The sequence below is a fragment of the Pungitius pungitius genome, chromosome 2 (genome assembly GCF_949316345.1).
Source record: "Pungitius pungitius chromosome 2, fPunPun2.1, whole genome shotgun sequence".
In the NCBI taxonomy this organism is placed as follows: Eukaryota; Metazoa; Chordata; class Actinopteri; order Perciformes; family Gasterosteidae; genus Pungitius; species Pungitius pungitius.
This window is the reverse complement of record NC_084901.1, coordinates 17,858,953-17,873,635: the sequence shown is the minus strand read 5'-3', so window position 1 is coordinate 17,873,635 and position 14,683 is coordinate 17,858,953. Positions and strand designations below refer to the sequence as shown.

Sequence of the window (14,683 nt, the reverse complement as noted above, 5' to 3'; positions counted from 1 at the left end):
CTGCTCTATCAAGGTTGTAGCTCAAGGTTTACGGCAGTATTCACCGTCCAAAACAAAGATAATCCCTTTAATAATATCTGAATTCAGGGCAGAATCAGATTAAGACAACAACCTTGTGCAATTATTAGGTCCAAGTCCAAAACATTTTTTGGATTGTGTTATATCAGGTTGCTTTTCAATTGCTTAAAGACAGACTTACTACAACTGTGTTTGGTAAATAATAGCCACACATTGAAAAGAAGGTCTAAGCGGCTTAAGTTATGAAATATGCATTTAAAATACTTAGTTATGCACGTCCTAATTTGAGGTTAATTTAATGAGATAAATCCTGTACCACGGGCAGCAAAAATGACGTCATCATCATCATCCGCTGAGCTGAACTACGCCAACCAGCTTCCGGCTGTGGTTTCATCTTTCTAACAATCAAATCTTTTCATCTCACTCGGCAGATGTTTGTGCGTGCATACCTCCAGATGCGCGTCTCTCTGTGCGAGCAGGTTTTGGATCTGTTTGCCCATGGAGGTGAACACCAGCTGAAAGTCCGCACCTTCGACCTCGGCCAGCTCCTCCCACCGGAGCGGCAGCACCACGCGAGGATCCTGAGTCACCTGCAGCGAGGACAGTCTCTCAGGTCACGTGATAACATCAACCCGTGCAAACACGGGCAGAAGTGTGGACAAACAGTCCCGGCGGTGTGAAGGCAGTGTGTGAATGACCGAGCAGGGATGCGTATGTTTGTAAAAAACGGAAGAAAAATAAAAAAAAGTCCCATTCATTTGGAAATGTAACTGCTGGGGAAGAGTGTCTGACTAATGCATGCAAAACTAATGATTATGCAGACAGGTTGGAAATGTCCTCAGGGTGGAAGGTCCATGAACAGCAAGCAGGGGGGAGCATCCATCCACACGGGGGGGGGAGAGCACCTCTCCCCCGCTATGATTTATGAGGCTGAGAAACCTGGCACAAAAAGAGCTGCTGGGCAACATGCTGTTACTGTAATTCAGACACGCTGATATTCAACATGCTGTTTTTTTTGTAATGCCGGCGATTATTCGCGGGGGGTATTTTTCAGTACAATTTGGCATTTAAGTTGCATCGGAGAGGATGGGGGAGAATGACAGGGGAAAAAAAAAAAAGATGAAGGAGAGAGGAGGATGTGGAAGAGGTGGAGGATCCATCCTACGGTGGCAGCAAGGGGAACGCAGAGGTCCTTATACGGCTGCCGGTAGAATAACAAGCAACTCATTTTCACGCTCACTTGAAGCGCCCGGCAGAAGGTGCATTAGTTTCACTCTCGCTGCCTACAGGCCAGGCGGTGAAGAGATTCTCTGCTCTGATCTTATTTTGGGACAGAAAGCGTCATTATATCTCCTCACACCACCGGCCAGTCGCTGAAAGCCTTTTTTTTCTCGTATTTGGGGACGACGTCTGATTTGGACTCGAACCAACCTGCTGGATGCAGCCGGCGATGGCCGCCTGGGTCTCAATGTCCAGAGACCGGATCTGCTGAATGAACGCCTCCTTCTCCTCGCACTGCAGACACAATGGATGAACACGCGGTCAGGTGAACTGGAGGTGCGGGATAAGTGCAAACCCCTGCGCTCGCCTTTAGTCGTTAGGATTCCACAACTATTCCTTCCACCGTGGTCCGTCACGGTTAAGTGAAACGACCCTGCTGGTGCCTCTATCAACCTTGAAAAGGCGCCCGGCGGTGCATGTGAGTGTGTGATCACCTGCACGGCACATCCCAGCAGGAGCAGGAGCAGTCGCCTGAGCTCCTCCACGGCTGCTTCTGAGAGCACGAGAACAAATACACCGTCATCGTCGTTGTCATCATCATCACCATCACCATCATCATCTCCACCCCACCCCCCAATCGCCAACCTCGGCACAACCTCAATGTCTCTCGCAGATGGCAGGGATACGGACTTGTGTTGTATGAAGTCTAATTAGTTTCTTGCTGCTGAGAGACAAGGCGCTGATGGGATTGTGTGCTTATCTCGTACCTGTTACGGGGTCCTGCCCCAGAATGGCGACGTTTGGGAGAGGCATCAATATCAACTGCTGCAGGTCCTCCTGATGAGCAGAATGAAAGTGTGATGGGTTAAAAAAAAACATTGGCCCGGCCGCTCCGGCCTTTCTGCCCCCACTGAGCCGTGATGAAGGACAACAGAGAGACTTTCCAGCTGGCCGCCGCCCTCTGTGGTGCAAACACAAAAGAGCCGATGTCTGATGAGAGCGTCTTCTCGTCAAGGAGTCTTTAAGGTTAGATTATCTAGATGTAAAATATAGGTTAAAAAGAGTTATGATGTGTGAATAGAAGTCTTGTTTTCCGCCCAAACCCAGAACCAGCTCCAAACCAACGAAAACTACCACTAACACATTATTCACTGGAGCCTGACAGCTACATTCATATTGTTTTTTATTACTGGATGTTAGTGGGAAGTTGTATCTCCTGCTTCGAGATCTTGGACTAATCTCCTGGCAGCGTTTAAATCGGGTTTAATCAAGCTGGACGGCAGAAGCCACCAACATCCTCCGGTTCCAGAAACCTGGCTCTTCTGGCAGCGAGCACATGTATTTGTGGCGTGGACCCCGCGGGGCTTTGCTGCGCCTCCTCCCACGTTGGCTTCCAGTGCAATTAGACGGATGACTTTGCGAAAAGAAACTGCGGCAAAGTCGTCCGACTGATACTTTATTTCCCTACTTACGAGATCCTCAAACATTTTCTGTTAATTAAAACTGTTTCTGTCAAAGAGCCACATTCTGATGTTGGCCAGCTCCTCTCCCAACTGCTCTGAAAGCCTTTACATCCTCCCGCCATCAATCGCAGGAAAACCACCAGAAGACAGTCCCCAATTACACCTCCCTCTTACTTCAATTCATACGTTTTATAGTGAGAAAAGGGGGGGGGGGGGGGGCAGGCGCTTTATTTGTGTGCGAGTCGGGAGGCGGGTGAGACGGTGCCCCCGCGGGGGCCTGGAGCATGTCGTCTACTGCGGCGCTGTGTTGGTCATTGTGCAGCTCGTGCTTCACGATGACCCACAGGCGCCTGCAAGAGATCAGACGCACAAGCTGCTTGTTGTTGTGGTTGTTGTTGTTGTTGTTGTTGTTGTTGTTGGCGTGCTAAGGGGCTAATAGCCCAAATATTTGCCTCGGTGTTTTGCTCAGACCTGTTTGGTGCTTTTTACAGGTGGGGCTTCTACAACCTGCAGAGGTTAACGACATGAGGAGCACTCGTTGGCATATGAATCCTAACGGGATATTGGCCTTCATCTCTCAGTGAGTCTGAGGAGATAATATAAAGTTGTATAAAGTAGACCTGAGTTTGAAATAACATTTGTCTTCAAGCTGCTGGCTACGGCGCAGAAGGAGATGAAAATCAATCTGCAACATTATCTTTCACAAATTCAATCTTTCTATCAATAATTCAACACCATGTTTTTTAAATTGGTGCTGGTTTTGATTTTGAAGTTTTTTTGTCTGCTGTGTCTCTTTTTTTCTTTTCCTTTATTAACATAAATACCAGATTTCATCTGTAGATGTTTGTGTTCATTTTAAAATAATGTATTAGAGGTTAAGTAGCCTTCGAAGTATTCAGCATCAGTCAGGACAGAGGTCTTTATATGTGGAGGCCCGATACATTAGAAGACAATAATTAAATTCCCATTAACAGACAGATGAATACTGTGTCTCAGAGACATGAATTGGAATATAATATAAGCAAGCAAAGAGGACGGGATAAAAGGGTTAGAATAGAACGACAAACCACACAATAAAAAAGGTTAGCAGATGAACAGAACATAACACAATATAATTGAAAAAAACAGAATAGAACAGAACAGATCAAATAGAATATAATTACACAAACAGTATGAAAAATAGACATAGAAGAAACAAGGTACGATAATAATAATTTATGTCATGGAGAAAACCACAGAGGAAATAAAGTTCTACCAAGCTGCAAACTATTGCTTTGTCTGCCACTCATCACACTGCCGTCGTTGTGTGTCCCTCACACGCACACCCACAACCACAAACACAACTTCCATGACGAACAAAGGCAGCAAGATGTAAAACCACGACCGAGGTGGCACTGAACGTCCGCTCGGAGCGCACCGGCCCAGACCGCGGTGCCGACGGACCCGAGCTCCCCGGCTCACTGCTGCTCTGAGCTTTCAGGGGACATTAGTGATTCACTGGAAATTAGGAAGTGAAACCTTGTAGACTCTCTTGCGTCGTGTGACAACCTCATGCGGCGCATGTTCAGTCCACCTGACTGGTGCTTGGGGAGGTTTTTTCTTTTGCCCGAGAACAGAAGCCTTTGAATCATCCAGTGAGGAAAGAATTGTGTCACTTCCTGCACGCCTGCAGGCGTCTTTCACATTATGAAATACACAAGATTGCTGTTTGATTTTCACTCACTTTTCCTGCCTCAACCCTCCAACCGCTAAAATGTTTAGCTTCTCACTCTACCGCTGTTTCCCCCCCCCCTTCGCCTTATAATAAGCTGTGACACGTCCACTGACGATGGACATTTTCTATCTTCTATCTCTTCTTCGAACTTACAAAAGAGCCAAATGTGGGTGTGTTGAGAGCGAAGCCTGAGCCTCATCGTGTTGTTTTTACAACCTCACAGCAGCTTCCCCTCTCTCCGCCTCACCATTTGGTGTTTGCCCCGAGTTATGTTCTAGACTTTCTCAACAAGACCCTTTTGTATTTATAGTCAGCTGAGGGTTGTTTGAGTCCACACTCGATCAATTGTTTGCGTGTGTGTGTGTGTGTGTGTGTCCGGGCCTCAGTATGGCCTTGCCTTACTGCAGAACCTATAGCCAAAAACCCAATTAAGCTTCGTTGAGATTCTACGTACAGACTTTCGAGAAGGGAGACTCCAGTATGACACGTTCACTGGTGGCATCACATCTCTGTGCGTCGGTTCATTACGACACAAAAGTGACACCGATGTGCAAGACAGCAGAGTCTGGCTAACAGCTAACAAGAACTAAACAGACTGCTAACGGGTGACATGTCGATCAGTCCTGCTGACCCTCTCTGCTTGGTGGATGAAGCTCTTTGTTGCGTTTGGAATGGAGTGCGTTATACGACGCCATCAGGCACGTCGGCGTTTAGACGAGGGGGGGGGGGGGGGGTCGACCTGTTGTGGTTTGTGCTCATTCAATCGCACGCCACAGCAGTGCGCGTTGGAGACACATCTGGCGGAGAGCTGCTAAGTGGACCCTTGTGGTTGGTTAATCGGCCGCCTGACGTTAGCGCAACGAGCCGCGAAACACGACGCGGACAGGTGATCCTTGTTAGACATCAAGATGTCTCCTCGATGAGGGAAAGTCCAACGTGCAATCTTTCCCGTAGCCCTTTTCTTTTTTTTTGTCTCGACACATCCTGAGAATTTCTCTTTTTCTGTCATTTCTCAGACCATCAGTTCTGGTTTTGCGCTTGATTATCTCTCACCTTGAAATGACCTTGCTGCCCCTGTAACTCTCCCCTACCTGATAGAAGGCTCGGATGTGTCGGTTTAAAATAGAAAAGTTCTGGACTTTCGGCATGTGATCATCTCTCTGGCTGCCGTAGAGCTGCTCCACTTTGGGGTTGGGGTCTCTGGGACAAACACAAAAGAGACAAACGGTCTTTTTTTTTTTTATTTGCAGCAGCTTGACCAAACAGACCAGCAAACCAAATGAGAAATTATCATGCTGCAGTGCATTTAATGAAGCAGGGTGAATAGTTTTAATGAGCCTGAGAAGCAGGCTGCAGGAATCCACCTTCAATTATTTGTGGAAATAACCAAATTAATCAGCTGTTTGACATCTTATATGTTATATATATAGATATATACACATATATTATATATATATCTCCCATTTTATACATATATCTATGTTTAAATATATGTTTGTAAATTTACTCAAGGACCACATTTTAAACCACATTTTTGCAAGGTTACAACCCTTTCTTTTCTTTTGGTTTACCTTTTTTGGTTAAAAGTGGTTTAAAAATGTGCACTTCAGACTATTTTATTATTTAAATCAAGCTCAAACAGGCCTCTTGCATCCCAGGTTGACTGGGAGAAGTCATCATATTTTCATCTGATCTGTTCTGTTTCCTTCCCTTTCCGTCCCACGAAGACCACGAAGCTGGACACTCTCCATGAATCTTACATGATCCTCATGATCTCGTTGAGGAAAACCCCGTCGGTCAGCCTCGCGTAACGATCCCTGGCACTTTGGGAAATTGAGTTGACTTCCATGTACTGGCCGTAAAGCGGCCCGCCGTCCTCCCTCTCCAGCATCTTCTCGAACAGCTGAACCTGCGGGAGACAGGGGAGGCATTGTGTTTGTGTGTCTGTGTCTACCGCCAGGTCAACAAAGACAGGGGAGACGGAGACAGTAGCAGGGAGAAGGTACAGAGAGAGAGAGAGAGAGACAGCGACGCAAACATTTTCACACCGGAAGCCACTTGAGTCGGTGCACCTGTCTGGACAGGTGGGATATGTGCTCTCACACTGGGAAGCACTTCACAGTGACAGGCAGCCAAGCAGGATGGCAGCCAAGGTACCTCTCTCTCTCTCTCTCTCTCTCTCTCTCTCTCTCTCTCTCTCCCTGTTCTCTCTGCTGGGATCAGCTGTGCCAATGCAAACTGCAATATAATGAGGTTTATTCCCACCTGCACCTTCTAAAAACTGCACTGTCTGTAAACAGAGAAACAGGCAGCTGATAAGGTGAGGTGTCCTTCACCAAATAACAAAGCCCCCCCTGCTGCAGGCCCCTGACCTATGACCCCCCCTTTGGACAACAATAAAGAGAACATCCCCACGAGGCTCATACCAGTGTCACATTAGATTGTAAAATCTGTTCTTATTGGGGGGGCATCATCTCTTCTGGCCCAACGGTTTCCCACGTGGAACAAAAACCCAGCTGGAAATCCATTCACAGTTAGTGGGTTGTATTCATTTAGAGTACACAACATAAGTTATTAGCAAACCAAGGACACGGAAGTGTAGGAGCTTTACTGCAGAGGGGGGGGGGCAGCTGTTAAATAAGAGGCAAGGGAAGCTTCCAAAAGGAGAAGTAGGGGGCTGGTTGAGCTGTTTACAGCCACACAGCCACATGCTATGCTATCGGTTGCTCTTTATTCTACTCGTACTTTTATATGTACTCGGCTGAAGGGAACTGGGAAGCAGGCTTCTCTAAAAGGTTGGAAATATTTGTGAGTGGAAATAACGTGCACAATATGTCCGTTTTATTCCCCCCCCCCCCCCCCGGTGCCTCTAGAAACTCTCCTCTGGCTGAAAGTGACAAATGTTAAATGACATACCCATTGCGCCAACGCACTTGCCATGAATTCTTCTATTATGTCCATTATGTTCGAGTCCATCGTGTAACGACGGCCGTGTAACACCACAGAAGAAAGCTCATTAGAAACAGCACCGACGCGGCGTGTATTTACGAGCAGCCGTCGTTGGTCTGGTGGAGTATTTAGACATCTCTGTGGCCCTTCCTCTCCCCTCTGTCGCTTCCTCTCTTGACTGTGTGACACTTGGTTTCATTTCTAAACCACACCGGAATTTTCAAAAATGGCACATTTGTCACAGGCTGTGTCTTTTTTTCTTTTCTTTTTTTTTAGCCGACATCTTCACATGACCTCCCCCCCGTTGAGTAAGCTACAAACATAACCTTTAATGTACTGAATGATTAACTATATACGAAAAATAAGATAAGATCATCTGGATTTGAACGTTATTTGGGTCTAATTGTCTGTCGTGTGCTTGAACAATGAACCAGCAGAACTCGTTTTGAATGAATGTCATCGTATATCTCCAAAAGGGTCTTATTTCTGGGTAATATCTGCACGGTTCTCCGGTGAAAATGCTTTATTCTGGCGTTTATTAGCTGGAAGTCACCGTGTTCCGTTTCCACGCGTCAAGTCGCGTTCAAGTGTTGTGCAACAGCGACCTCCGGTGGTTCCCAATGAAACTTCCTCATTGCCAGTTTCAAAAGTGATGCATTACATCATTATTTCTACAATCGAATCCCCGGAGGGAAGTGGAAGCAGCAGCCCGTGTTTCATTTAGGTGCTGCTCTTTCAGTGCAGTGAACATTATTTTGCGGTACAATGTGCGTCATTTAGGGTCCACCTTTCTGTGACGTGTCTTATTCATTGTTATTTAAATGTTTCTTTCTCCGTATCGAACCCGACTCTGGGTGTCATCTTTGATGTCATGGGGATCTGCACAAATGGCCCACGGGTTTCATCTTTCAATTACTTCATCATTAATTCTCTTCTTTTCTTTTTAAATTTGTATAGGCTGTTCACTTTGTAAAATAATATATGTAACCCCACATTCCCATTGTCGACTATATTATGAATAACTGAACTGTTGACCGTTTTAAAGGACACGACTAAATCTAAAAAAAACACCATTTCAGTGTCTGCTTTCTAATTAAAATGCATCTTTCAGCAACCACTGAGAGCTGATGTTTGCTGCTAAAATGAAACCATTCACAGAGATTATTCTGTTTTAATTAAGAACAATGAGCACACAGTGGAAAGCTACAAAAAAAACGTTTATTCTTTGTGAAATAACTTCCAACGTGTTGCGTCCTTCCGCCTCTTGCGTCCCTCTGTGACGGCGTGTGTGCTGATTCTGCTGGTGCAGCAGCTCTGGGTTTAACCACATCAGGATTATGAGATTGTTTCCGAGCTGCCAGAATAGACGAGATGACAGCTTCATTTAGGACACCACACTCCAGCACACATGCACACGCGGTTAATCCAGCTCTCCTGACTGAACTCGGATAACCGACACTCGCTGCTCGCTTCGTATGAAACACGGTACAAACGGAGGCCCACGCTGCAAAGCAGTCAAAAATGTCTACCTTTAATTTATAATTCATGTGCCATTTTAACAGGTTCTCAAGCATTTCATTGCAGTTTAGCACAAACTCTACAGCCGTGAGATGAATATTATAGTGATCGTAGAATGAACTTCAGCTTTTCCAGCTTCGAGCCAAATGTCAGAACTTGTTAAATATGTGTGTGTGTGTGTGTGTGTGTGTATGTGTGTGAGCGCTACACCCCTTTAAAAGTTAATGCACTCTCTTCTAGCTACAACAAAAAGCACTACACATCTCCTCGCCACACTCTGTGATGGTTACACATCCTCCACAGAGGAGCGGCTGTGATGCCTGTGCACTGATAAGATTCCATATTTATTGCCTCGTTTTGGCCGTGTGCGATGGAGTCGCGGCGAAGGGGTTTTAACCCGTAAGCTGCCAATTCACACTACCAAGAAACCGTCCATTCCCCCCCCCCCCAGCTGAACGTTCGCGTCCCTCCTAACTGCCAGGCGTAGGGGCCGCATCCTTCTCATCTTTCTCGGCGTCCGCGGCCTCAGGCGACCCCTCGGGGTCATCGGGGTCGACCTGCCCGAACTTCAGCATGGTCAGGGCTCTGGTTTTGAGGTCCTCAATGGTTTCCTTCACACTCTTCTCCAGGAGATAACCATCGCTATCGCCCGCTGGGTCCTCCAGGACCATGGCGGTCTCCACGGCCGTCTGCAGGTACCGCAGGCTCACGAGCACCGAAATCTGGAGAGAGAGAGAAAGAGAGAACCAACAACCACTGGTGTAAAAAACGGTTTAAAAACTGCATCTCATTGACGGACTGTGCCCTAATGAGAAGGTCAAATGCTCACAGTCAGCATCAACTCTCATTTGAGTTATATCACAGATTTATTCGTATCATTAAAGAATTAATATAACATTTCCACTTCAATTTCATCCGACGCGTTCTCTTCCCTCCTCTGTTTGGTCTTTGGGCTCAATGTATGGATGGGAAATTAGACATTAACCACAAATCTGCTTGAGGCCTCGACACGGCCGCCATCTATTATCGTCCCGGACGACCAGAAATCCCACCGCGCCGAGCCTTTCAAAGTATGGATTGTATGTTTGGCTGTGGGCGGTGTGCGATGATGCACTGTGGAACACGTGCACGGGGGGGGGGGGGGTGCTGCTCCAGCCGGAGGCCTGCTTTGTTTGTGCCGTCAATACTGTTATTTGTGAAAGTAAATGTTTGATTAAAAGACAAAAATCAATGTGTGTAAAGTTTCCTCTCAGGGTGCTTGTCTCCTCAGACACTTATCCTTCCAACGTGTGTGTGTGTGTGTGTTTGTGTGTGTGGCCGTGATTCGTTAAATTAACACCTCCGTGACCGCACCTGCACCAAGATGACCGACAGCACAGCGGGGCCGGTGGAGTTCATCAGCTCCATGTAGTAGTCGGTCAGCGCCTGCCTGCACCCGCGGCCGTACAGGTTGAGCTCCTCCGATTGGTAGTCATAGTTGAAGTGGGCGTGGTTATCCGTCAGGTGGTAGCGCATGCAGGGGCGAGGGGAGGTGGGGTTGCAGCAGCTGAAGGGAACGCCGTCCAACAGGTAGCGGCCGTCCACGTTACTCCGAATACGGCTGGAGACAGGTGGGGAGGGTGAGACGGGGGGGGGGGCGGGGGGGAGACGGGGGGGAGGGAGAGTTAGAGGCCCGGCTTTTAGCTCGATACAGACTTTGCTTTAGTGAGAAATGAGCCGCTTCTCCCTGATAAAGTGTCATCATGCTCAAAATCTTTCTGTTCACTGAGTCCTTTGCACCAATTCCCTTTCTTTAGTTGCTTCATGAACTACCTTTCCATCCATTTCCTGTCATTCTCTTCAAAAGTAAAGGCCAGATCTATTTTTAAACACTGCGTTAAAATCATTCTCTTCTTTGACCTTTTTGGATGTGAAGTCTATTCGTCTGTCATTCATCTAGATTTATCTTCTCTTTCCTGCAAACCCCTCAACAGACCAGTTTCTTCTTTTTCATCCTGCCACCGCCGACCTCATAAACACCCCACCCCCCGCCCCCCCCCGCCCCCCGTGTTGTGATTCACTCACTCCTTGACGTCCTTGGAGGTGAAGTCTAAATATCTGTTGCTGACCCACTGAACTTCAAACCAGTCCTTGAAGTTGTTGTTTCCGCAACAGCGAAACTCCATCTGCAGACGATCAATGGTCTCCTTCTGGAAACAGCGGCCCGGCACGTCCGTGTCCTTGTAGAAGCGAATGCCGTTCCTCAGGCCGACCTGACGGTGGAGAGAAAGAGACAGACGTCTGTCTGATGTCTTCAACGTCTTCGATGTCTGATTTCTGTTCATATCTGCTCAAAGTCAAAGTCTCTAATCTGAAAAGTTTCATTTGTGTGTTTAGCTTGTGGACGAAATCTGACATCTACTAACACCTCCTCTCCCTCCTCATCTATCACAATCATTTTGTGCGACCCCGCCCCCCCCCCAACCCCCACCTTCAGGGACTCCTCCAGGCTTCCCTGCAGGGCGTAGCTGAGCACGAAAACCGCGACGAGCAGACAACACAGCACTGCGGCCACGGAGAACCAAACCAGCAGGGGAACCCTCCAGCGGGGGAAGCGGCTCGGGTCCAACGAGTCCTGACACGCGCGGCTGGCCAGCCAGTTGGCGCCGATGGAGGCCAGGCCCACCAGCATCAGGATGTCGGGCACCACGTGGATCTCCGTGTTGTCCATCACCTGCAGGAAGCCAGAGCACAACTCACTTTGTCGTCTTCAGCCAAACAGCTTTGGTTGGCCGCTGAGATGTGCGATGCAGAGACCGCAATGTGCAATGTGATGAGTCTATAATTGTGTTTCAACAATATAGTGCCTTTGCCCTATTGCTGTTTTAAGATTAGGATCAAAAAACGAATTATGTAACAGAACGATTCTGTCATTTCTATCACGTCAGTTCAGGACAATTAAATCTGTCTCTGGTTATGAAATAATCAGGTTAGTCAATTATCTGCAGTAAAGTTCGAAAAACAAACTGTGTATGTTTCTATATATACTTTGAAGCTTGCAGGTTTCCTGTGCAGCCCATCGGGTATCACAACATGGACCCCATCCAAATCAATCAGTGTTCGATCCCTCACAATGACAGCTGGTGGAAGGCCGTGACCTTCACCTGCTTGTCGCGTTACCTAAACTCAATACGCACTGAACCACCCAATGACTTCGGAAACAAATGTTGATTTTTACAAAATGGTTTTAAAACATGATGTCCTCGCGGCTTAACGTGCACGAGTGTGCCAGGGTGTTTGCACGGGTATCGTGAGCGCTGCGGTGTTCTATTTGCGGATTAAATTGAAGAGCTAAGTTTAAATAAAAGTCACTGATACGCAGTGGCACGATGAAAAGTTCAAAGTCTGAGCACATAAACGTATGTTTGCGTAACTTTAATTGAATGAATCCAGTGATCAAACTCTAGCGTTTTACGCTGGGAGTAATTCAGTGTGCATTTGAGTGTGCTTCCATCTCTGCACCTCGGCCCTGCGCAGCAGCTCGGTCTTCAGGTAAACCCCCAGGCAGAAGATGACGCCCCCCCATATCACTGCCATCCAGGACAGCAGCCACAGGCCCTGGGCCAGATGCACCCGCCGCTGCAGGCTGAACTTTATCTTCAGCAGCATGGCTCGCTACCACGCACGGATCAACGCCGAGAAGAACAGAAGAAAAAACAAAGAGTTCGGTCTGTTGAGGTAAAAAAAAAGAGTGTTAATCCAGAGGAGGCCAGTTGCATCTAAAGAGACGAAGCCACCGTGGGGGGGGGGGGGGTTACACGAGGGTGTTTCAGTGCCACGCGGTGGTCTCTGCAGGCCTTGCGCTGTTATTAGCAGGTTGAGCTCAACTAAGTTGTTCCAGGTGGAGGGGATAAGCAGGTATATCCCTCAGATGGTAAAAGGACACAGTGGACCTTCAGAAGATAATCCAAAAGCTTTTCACCCGGATGCCGGAATTGTCCCCAAAAATATTTTGCGTTTCAAATCAGTGCCGCAAACCATGAGAAATGTCAGATAATAATTAAATAATGAACTACATGAGGGATAAGAAGTATTCCTTTTTCCAGAAACGACGGTTTCCCCTCGTTGGTCGTCACATCGATGTCTTTTGACCCCCCTCTTGGTCTTGGGTCTGTGCGTTGACCCCCTAAACCACTGCTCCCATGGCTGGAGGACACGGAGACTGGCCAAAGTCGAGAGTTTGGAGCCGTAATCCCCCAAACAGAGTCTCTGGGATCCTATTAAAGCCCAGGGGCCAATGGGAAAGCAGGCCAGTGTGTGATCAGCAAACTTGTTCTGATGGACACATGATGGACGGCTGGACTATTATGACACAGAGACCAAACTGAAACTCATTGGACGCAGTTAACAGGAGTGTGAGAAATAAGAAGAGATCAAGTGAATCAATTTTTTTTTATTGTGTACTACACAGTAATATAAGAGAGGATGACTTACACTGTCCCCAAAACAACTTACATCAAAGTATTCAGGTCATTATTCAAGTAGGTAAAAAAAACATGAATCAGTAAGCAGTATTTTACTGTTGTAGCAGGTGGAGATATACGTCAATACGATAATTCTGAAGGGGTCACAATAAAGTTAATGAGAGAAGAAAGAAAATAAAGAAAGTTACATTTTCTGCCAATGTAAAGTTATTTAGATGAAACTGTGTGAGAAACAACTAATAACTCCCAGACTTATTTTGGAATTGCATTGTTGATGTCTGTGACCTATTTTCTGTACTTGCATTGTTTATACAAAATCTGAATTTAAATCTAAGTGACGATGTTGCCTGAACCTAAGCTAGTATATAGTTTACCAGGCTGGTTTAATTCGTGGGGCTCATCCTTGACTTATAAAGTAACTCAAAGAGTCCTGACCAGTGGTCAGTATGTGACGAGTCTGGAGGAGAACATTGTTCAGGACCCTCAAACTAGACATTTAAATATAAATGTGGCTAAAAATAAAGCAGTTCAAAGTATAATATTCCACCCAACTCGCAGACCTAAATCCAAATGCATCCAAACCAATTTATCAGCTGACATGAAATGACTTCAGTTCCCAAAATGATCTCAAGGATTTTGAGGGTGATGGTAGCAGTGACTCATTCGTGTAAAGTAAAAGTATTACTTTGGAGAGGAGACTTACGTTGGGATTATGAATACAGTGCACGGGGGTGGTGGGGGGGTTGGTCTCGATCAATAGGATTAAAATGTTGTTCTAAATATTTATGACAGCTTGAATCTGAGCTGTGGTCAGGTCGAGGCCATCCTTTTGTCCCCTGCTCTCCTAAATAACTACACACAATACTCAATCCACTGATTTCCTTTTCCCACTTTACTATTCATCAAATTCATCCCGGTGATGTCTTTAAATATCAAGGTTGATGGACACAATGAGTGAACTTGCTCAGCCCTCTAGTGGCAGAGACTTGGATGTTCATCAGTTCTGTCCAACATGTTGGTTTAAGAGACATATTTTTCCTTTATCCACTATGCTGATACAGACACCCATGCACACTCACACCCACACATACCTAGTCTTACATTAACCTGAGCTCCATGTCTTCAGACTGTGGGAAGAAGCCGGAGGGAACCCCAGCAGACATGGCGAGAACATTTTACTCTAGCCTGGAAATCAAATCCTGGTATGTAAGTGTCTAAAAAGAGCCACGCTGACTCCATTTTAAATAAAGCAAGATTACTTCAATTGATGTGAGACATTAACCAGAAGAGAACGAATCAGAAATGATGAAAAATAAGCGGTCATCTGAGATGTTGCA

The 14,683-nt window shown here is 46.6% G+C and overlaps 2 protein-coding genes across 2 annotated transcripts in view; both read right to left on the bottom strand.

The window, feature by feature from the left end:
* ccdc88b (coiled-coil domain containing 88B) overlaps positions 1-7,574 on the bottom strand; it is a 28,501-nt gene extending 20,927 nt beyond the window's left edge. Inside the window, exons 1-7 of the mRNA XM_037462212.2 lie at positions 7,333-7,574; positions 6,177-6,325; positions 5,508-5,616; positions 2,007-2,076; positions 1,734-1,792; positions 1,450-1,533; positions 468-608 (exon numbers count right to left, since the gene is read on the bottom strand). Of these exons, the coding sequence (XP_037318109.2) occupies positions 468-608; positions 1,450-1,533; positions 1,734-1,792; positions 2,007-2,076; positions 5,508-5,616; positions 6,177-6,325; positions 7,333-7,392 (672 nt within the window). The 5' untranslated portion in view covers positions 7,393-7,574. The remainder of the gene's footprint in view (positions 1-467; positions 609-1,449; positions 1,534-1,733; positions 1,793-2,006; positions 2,077-5,507; positions 5,617-6,176; positions 6,326-7,332) is intronic.
* A 1,043-nt stretch (positions 7,575-8,617) lies between these two features.
* Positions 8,618-13,095, bottom strand: rom1b (retinal outer segment membrane protein 1b). Its single transcript, XM_037461488.2, has 5 exons — positions 12,385-13,095; positions 11,354-11,596; positions 10,948-11,135; positions 10,237-10,483; positions 8,618-9,605 (listed from the first exon to the last, which is right to left on the bottom strand). The coding sequence occupies exons 1-5, from the start codon at positions 12,529-12,531 to the stop codon at positions 9,354-9,356; spliced, it is 1,077 nt and encodes a 358-aa protein (XP_037317385.2). The 5' UTR covers positions 12,532-13,095; the 3' UTR covers positions 8,618-9,353.
* Positions 13,096-14,683: the final 1,588 nt, after the last annotated feature.